The 8,104-nt window shown below is 30.5% G+C and overlaps 2 protein-coding genes across 2 annotated transcripts in view; both read right to left on the reverse strand.

Moving 5' to 3' along the window:
- LOC125843977 (uncharacterized) overlaps positions 1-8,104 on the reverse strand; it is a 621,631-nt gene that overhangs the window by 89,577 nt on the left and 523,950 nt on the right. The window lies entirely within an intron of this gene.
- On the reverse strand, positions 2,436-7,272 carry LOC125845631 (replication protein A 70 kDa DNA-binding subunit B-like). The gene is made up of 8 exons (XM_049525182.1): positions 7,104-7,272; positions 6,906-6,993; positions 4,789-4,910; positions 4,610-4,703; positions 4,323-4,449; positions 4,077-4,237; positions 3,831-3,954; positions 2,436-2,708 (listed from the first exon to the last, which is right to left on the reverse strand). Exons 2-8 carry the CDS (start codon positions 6,914-6,916, stop codon positions 2,436-2,438), a joined length of 912 nt encoding a protein of 303 aa, XP_049381139.1. The 5' UTR covers positions 6,917-6,993; positions 7,104-7,272.

The following is an 8,104-nucleotide window of genomic DNA, read 5'->3' on the forward strand; positions in this document are numbered from 1 at the left end:
TGAAAAATATTTTTAAATAACCTTAATTTCAAAAAACACAATGTCCATCATTTAATAAACGAATCATATTTCTTAGTCTGCACAATAAAAGAATCCACATGGAATAATATATAAGCGAGAGACACGATTATTTTTCTTTCAAGTTTCAACAATGAGTTCAATATTAAGTTGGGCAAACATTCATAATTTAGTATCCTTGTGCAAAGTTTATCAATATATATATTATAAGAAGGTGATCGATTATTATTACATAGATATTAAATGCACGACAGAAAATCTACTTGTAAAGCACAGTTCGTTGTTATTCTTTAAAAATTAAATGAATAAAAAAGTACTATTTAAAACAATTTGTTATAATTAACTTTGATTTTCATGGCAAAAATATATATGTACTATATACATGTGGCCATATTTATCCTCTTTAACCCCACAATTAATTACCTCTTCTTCTATGCCAATGTTCTTTCATACTCTCAAACAACGGGACGACGATTGGTAACAACAAAAAAATCACCATTCCAATTAAACTCAACAAACTTGGCAATAACTTCGAAATTGCAGGCTTTAAGCTAGTGATCACAGCATATATCCCCGTTGCAATAGTTATAACAAACATAACTCGGAACTCATCTGATAAGTTCCTCTATTTGCCAATCTTCATATCCCGAATAAAACACATGAACTTTAAAGTGCAATAATACAACTAATTTCTCCCATTCCACAAACAACTTTACTACAGACAGGTATTCATTAAATACTCTTCAATTGTTAATACCAATCATACAATACAAATACATGTTAGCGAAAAGACATTGTGGCTACTTTCCCTACACATTCGATTAAAACAATAGAATATGAAATTTAGAAAAGTAGTGGCAGTAATGGATGGAGTAACCGCACGATTGCAACGTATAATTTATAATGGACTTAAATTATATTGCAATGAGAAAATTACTAATTTAAACACATTATAGCTGCCAAATTTGTTCATTACATATTCATGTGAATGTCATACTACTGATTGTTGAACTGAGATACTTACATAGTTTAGCATTTTCATATGTGGGATTGCTAATTACATAGATTTACATACTATTTTAAATTAGACAAAAATATATGCATTTTTCATGCTTGGATCTTCTGGACCATCTTTGATCAAAATCACATGTTACATTCAAAATGAGGGATTAAATGTCAGCACAGAATCACATTAAGTTATACATGATATATCTGTTAGCAAGTCTAGGATGTATAAATAATAGAATCTAACTTTACAATAGGCACTAAACACAACAGCAAACAATGTAACGCTAATAATAGAAGCACTATAAATCGTATGACCAAGACATTTAACTTTCAACAAACTTACATATTTTTTCCTTCTCAACAACAACATACCCAATGCAATTTCACAGATTGGGCCTGGTGAGGGTAGGAATTTTATAACAAAAGGTTATAGCAAGATTTTCTGAACCCGGAGATGGGGGCAGGTGGTACCTCTGTAGCTTAAAATTTTCAAGATCTTCCACTTGCAACATTTTATTCCAAAGCAATGATTCTCCAAAAATCCTATTGATATGCAAGCACATTAAATAATAAATAATTCGTTCTGAATGAATAGCTAATGTTCAAACATGGTATGTTCTGGGATAGGTTGCTATTAGAAAAGGAAAAAGGATCTTAAATTCATCAAAGATAATACATATATAGTTGCAACTTGTTGCAAATTTGCAATCCCTGCAAAGGTAGGCCGAATCATAGAGAGAGGGGCTAATAAATTAATAATCTCCTAAAGGTTGTTGCACTCTTAACTTTGCGAATAAAGAGAGTAGTTGTGGCCTTCTTGATTACTTTAGGAGATAAAAAAATGCTTTAATTCCTACGGAGTTATTCATCAACTTCTAAAGCATAGGATTGACTAATATGGGATGTTCTCCACTGATGACTTCTTAAATTATTTTTTCAGGTTTGCAGGAGATTATGCATTTGGATGATAGCATCAACAGACTATGCAACCTCACCAGAGAAAGAAGGAAAAGTTACTTTAATTAATGACAATATACTTGTGGCAACTACAACAAATGAAGTCTATAATAATAATAGCTGTAAAAAGATAACTTTTAATTAACCTGCTATCACAGGAGAAAATATTTTCAATTTCCACAAAAGAAGAGGAACACAAGGCATCCACATAGCAACATCAGAAGCTTGCAAAACACGGCATTCAATGGCAGCAGCAAAAGAGTGCAAAAAATGACCGTTTCGAGAACCACAACAAAAGTGTTCCAACTGCAATTTAAAACAATAAAAGATAATGTGTCTAGAGACTAAATCGAATTCAAAGAAAAAAATTTCAAAGATAAGTAAATCCTATTTATATTAGTCAATTGCAAAGATAAAATTATAAACGATGTACAAAATAATTTAAATACCTTTTAATTCTTTTTCATGGGAGAATTTTTCATTTCCATGCTAGGATATTCTTTTTCCCCTGAACTAAGATGTTCAATTGTGCGCTTTTTCGGATCTGTAACATTGACAGTCGTAGATGTCATTGGTTTATGAATTACATCTTGTTTCTCCAGGTAAGACAAAATGAATAATTTTTGTGTTGCATCCATTTTTTTTGTGAATGGCCTTTTCATTTGAATGTTGAATATCTTGCCGTTCAATTGATCTTCCACATTTTGGAGCGATAATGTTTCTTTCTGAAAAAAATGAAAAATTTTTGATTAATAATAACAAAATCATTAATATTTTATATTTTATATGTATAATAATAAGAAAATAAAGCGAACAGACAAATAGAAAGAGATTGAATATCTCTATGCTTATGTATTTACATCTGAACTGAAATTCAATATTAAAGGTCTTTCAACCAATCGGAGTTAACATGCAACAGTTCTAAAACGGCCACGCCTATTGTGGTAGGTACGCATGACTGTTTATGTACAAAGCGCTCAGCCAATGGGTAACCATGTGAGATGGATAAAAGTCAAAAAAATATATACAATGATAATATTTTTATAAAGAAAGTTGACTGTAAACAGATAAGAAAAAGTATAAGTTAGGTGCTAGAGAAAAGAAATACGAACATAAGATATGAAATTTTGATTGAAAAGAGTACACTGAACACTTTACAGAAGGAGACGTTGACGACACAATTCTTTTAGAGTTAAGGCATGACCTAGAATCACATGTTCCTACTATAAAAGTTTTTACAACTTACATGTACATAAAAATAGATCTTTATTACAAATTCTTTCATGCAAGAGTGCTAAGCTTATAGAGTTGTAGTATCCTTTTCAAGTTAAGGAAGTCATATGTTCAAGAAGTAGGATGCAAGTAGCTCATAAGTAATAATTGCTAATGAAACTTTTTTGTAAAAAGATGGGAGTTTTATTCATCTATGAGTTCACTTGTTTTTATATTAAAATCACTCTCGATCTACAATGTCTTTTGCTTTTTTTCTCAAATTTCTCGTTGTTCTTTTTTATGTCTAAAGTTGATGTCATTATTGTTTTGTCTTATATCTTCTCAATTTAATGGTTAAAGTGAAAACTTTTGTATGCAAGTGTCGTTTTTATTTATGGTTACATAGTGATCCTTTAGAGAATAACATAGTACGTGAATTTCTTTGAGTTAGTAATGTTAAAATAAGTAATTGATAATTAGTTTCGCTTAACTGTTATAAGCCAATGGGCAGACTTTATAGGAGATATTGAGGGAGAGTTGAACCTTGTGTTCAAGAGTAGAAATAAGAAACAATGAAAATACAAAATCACAACAAGTTCTTTGTGATTATTTGGTGAGAAAATAGTGATATGTACCTTGATGAAGCAAATTTCATAAATCTCTTCTGAAGTGAGGTGCAACATTTTCTCTGCAATTTCATCCGAAACAATAGCTGTTGCAAAACCGCTGTTGTCCTTAATAGTAACTTCAAATTGACATCTGTTTTGATAATCAATGAAAGAATTAAAAAATAATGGTTAGTTAAGACATTTATTTCTTTGAAAATAGAAAATAAATCTTTTTAATTAGTTATTATTAATTTTGAAGAAGAGCAAATATACCTAGGAATAAGATGTGTGGATTGGTGACAACTTGTGCAGTAGATTTCCCTTCGGACGTTATATCTCGTGAACAATTGCTTACAATTTGAGCATGCCAACACACTAAAGCGTTGATCCTTACTTGCAAGGGACAATTCAGCCTCAACATTAAATACTTGTCCCTTCAAATTCAATATACCAAATATTATTTTTGACTGTAAAATAAAAAGATTAAAAAAAATAGAATAATATATTTGTTGTTCTTACCGGAGGTTGTGCTTGGATGTTAGCCACAGATATAACCTCATCCTCAAATGGAATCAACATAATAGAGCCTATTGGAGTTGTACTTTTCATCTTATAAGCAACAAGCTTTGTTTCAATTGTTTTGATCCTATAACCAAGTAAAATTATGAAAATGTTTTGTAGAAAGATTAGGAAAAAAGAAATAAAAATGAAATTTTAAAACTTTGTGATTCTAATAAGATTAAAGATGTGTTTTATATCTCAAAATATTTTGGAATTTTGATGCATTAAATAAAAATGTATATTACCACGTCCTTAATTCGGCAGCCTGTGGATATGGAGGATTGATTTCAATTGTTGCATTGAATTTGCTCGTCAAACCAACGAATCTATTCGACATTCCTACGTGCAATTGAATATGTAATTTTAGTTTCATCATGTCATATATTTTTCAAAAAGGAAAAAATAAATTTATTTGCACTTTTACCTGAAGATGATTTCCCAATTCTCCTAGCAAGAATGATCGGGTAATCATGAAGTTGGTTGAAAAGTTTAACTCCCTCATGATCAATGAAATCCTCCCAAAGTGTCAGTTTTGTTGGTTTTTTCCTGCATATGATTCGAAGGATATTTTCAAATATTAAAATAAAGTTACAGAAGATTTGTGATATTGTACAAACATTATAAATAATAAAATTCAAGTCAGATTATTAGTAACAAATACCAAGGATGGCCTAGAGTTTGTCTCAATGTACTCTCAATTAGACATACAGCAAGATCAAATGAAGATAGACAAAGAAACTTGAGGACAGAACCAAGAACATGAAAAAAGATAAGGAGGAACATTTGCCAAATTCCTTCCAGGCAGCAGTAGCCTCGGCTATTTCTTTTTCATTGGGTATCATTGTGCCCATTTTTAATGCTGCATTTATACCAAATTACAAGCTAAGGCTGGCTGTGAATGTGGCTGCAATGAGCTTGTTATTGTTACTATGTGGAGGAATTGGTACTTTGTTGAGCACAAGTCCTATGGTGAAATCTTGTCCAAGACTTTTATTGGATGCAGGATGGCTATGGTCATTACCTTTTGCCAAAGGAACAAGTCAGTCTAGCAGATTGGGCGTTACACTGTCACAGGAAAAATATTACCAAGGAACTTATGGATGCATATATTAAAAGGGAGATCATAAAAGAATGTTTGAAGCAATTCATCAATACAGCAGTCAGTTGCTTGTCTGATCACAAAATTGATCATCCTTTAATGGTTTCAGTGCTGTGGAATCTTGAGTATTGCCTTCAGTCGCAAAGTGATCCTGATGAACCAAAAATGGTGGTAGAACAGAAAGCTAATGATGTATATGCTATGCATACAGAACGTACTGATGAAATGACTTTGGAGATACAATGGTGAAGATCAAACTTCAAACATATAGCCAAAGAAACCACAAGTGGTGCACTAATATAGTTTCCAACAATTATGGAGTTGGTGTATGATGGTCTATACATGTATGGGTCACAAGCAGGTTTACAACCAAGAAGAGGTAAATAAATGGTAAACATATAAAGTTTACACGTTTGACAATATGTGACTTTTCTATAGTTACCATTCAATTTGGTGATGAATTGGAGAATCTTTTCTCACTTATATATAGTCTCATAGTCAGCTTAATGTTCTTTAGTGTGAGAGCAGTAATAATGTACTTCTATTCCTGCTTCTTTCTTTTTATTATACTTTTGTCTCATTATCCTTGTTTAGGGGTTCATTATATTTGTTATATTTAAGTATTCACGTAGATGATGACATATAAAACTATATGTTTGAGGGACATTCTTTGAAGTCATTGATATTTTGCTAACATAATCTATTAGGCCATCATGGCCAGCTTTGTCTGAGAATATGCGCTAAAATAACTTGTTAAAGAATGAATAACAAATATATAGACAGTGTATTCGTCATAGACTCATAAGACATAAACAATTTATTCATTACACGGCAAATTTCGTATACAAACAGGTTTACATGTACGGGTCACAAACAGGTTTACAACCAAGAGGAGGTAAATAAATGCTAAACATATAACGTTTACATGTTTGACAATATGTGATTTTTCTATAGATACCATTCAATTTGGTCATCAATTGGAGAATCTTTTCTCACTTATATATATAATCTCATTGTCATCTTGTTGGTTTAATATTTTGGTCATGATATATAGTAGTAATATATATATTACTACTATAAACAGATCTCTTTGTGCATTCCGAAAAAAATACAAATAGTAACAATATATATTTTCTTTTCTGCATTTAAAATTCTACTTATTAAGCAATTTGATAGTATTAAAAATTGCAGGTTGCATTATTGTGGAGAAAAATACTATTAAGATGTCAAATATTATTGAAGGGAGCACACAACACAATAATAAATACAAGAAAAGCTCTTAGTTAGCCACCTCTAATATTTTTTCCCAAATTTTAGCTTACTTGTGGTTTTTCATAGAAAATTTGAGGAGATGACATAGGAAGAGGAGAAGACCGAAAACAAGTAATTAGATATGAAAATAAATGACAAGAGCAATATTCTATATATATATATATACTTACAGCTTGTCCATGACAATAAACTCTTGAATTCGTTTTCCAGTTGCAGTCTTTGTTGAAGGACTACCATTAATGACAATGGCAAGTACATCTTGTTTTAAACAAAAATAAAGAAAGAATAATTAGATCATGAGAAATATTCTATTATATTAACAATTAGATTTTATTTGAATAATAATAATTAAATAAATTTATAAATACCAAATTCAAATTCTTTGGATTGATACTCATAAGTGTTAAATGTGGTAAAAGTTAGTCGTGTTGGTGGTGGTAATGGATCCTCTGGAGGTTTGACCTCTTCAACTGGTTCAACAATGGTGTTTTTATCGAGTGTCCAAACGAATTCGTTAAGTGGATTTTCGTATCCAAGAGGTGGTAATTTCACATGTGCAACAGATACCAAGTAAGTCTCGAAAGGAGCAAATTCATTTTCAAAATATATTATATCGGTATTGAAAATAGTGGCCTGAACTTGATTCTCCTGTAAAAGAATTTGTAGAAAGTTTGATTAGTTGTGTAAAATTTAAAAGTTATCTTATTATTTTTCATATTATTAAAGTAAAATTATAAAATGATGGATTATTTAGTTAATGCAATTAAAGTTAGGTTTTTAAAATCAATAAGATATTAATAAAAATAAATACCTCTTCATCTTGCAAAACTAAGACTTGGTATTTTGTGATTTTATCTTTGTTGTCCCTTGGTCGACTCTTATCAACAACTTGGACTTTACAGGTCCAATCTTTAGTGTCGGGAGTGATCATATTGATGGTATATCTTTGTGCCATGTTGAAATATCTGCAATTAAAATACATTATAAGAGGATAAATTAAAGGTAAATGTATAATGAAAGCAATATTATAATATACATAAACAAAAAAATAAAATATATATATGAGATTTACCATTGCAAATTAAAGCACAAAGTTCAAGAAAAGGCCTTCTCAATAATTTCATTATAGACAACATTATATGTTGAATGATCATCATTTTCATCAATTATAGGTGGTCTAATTAATACTTTAACATTGTGAGAACTTGTTGCTCTTGATAAAGCAACATACAATTGTCCATGAGAGAAGACAGGTTCTCGTAAATATATACCAACAAAATCTAATGTCTGTCCTTGAGCTTTATTTATAGTCATGGCAAAACATAATCGTACAGGAAATTGTGTTCTCTTAAAAGGAAGAGGCAATTTT

The sequence above is a fragment of the Solanum stenotomum genome, chromosome 11 (assembly GCF_019186545.1).
Source record: "Solanum stenotomum isolate F172 chromosome 11, ASM1918654v1, whole genome shotgun sequence".
NCBI lineage: Eukaryota > Viridiplantae > Streptophyta > Magnoliopsida > Solanales > Solanaceae > Solanum > Solanum stenotomum.

Excerpts from the sequence above, each read along its gene's own strand:
- LOC125845631 (XM_049525182.1), bottom strand. Across the intron at positions 4,704-4,788 it reads AATTGGGAAATCATCTTCAG|GAATGTCGAATAGATTCGTT; the intron begins GTAAAAGTGCAA and ends AATTGCACGTAG. Across the intron at positions 3,955-4,076 it reads TCCACACATCTTATTCCTAG|ATGTCAATTTGAAGTTACTA; the intron begins GTATATTTGCTC and ends TTATCAAAACAG.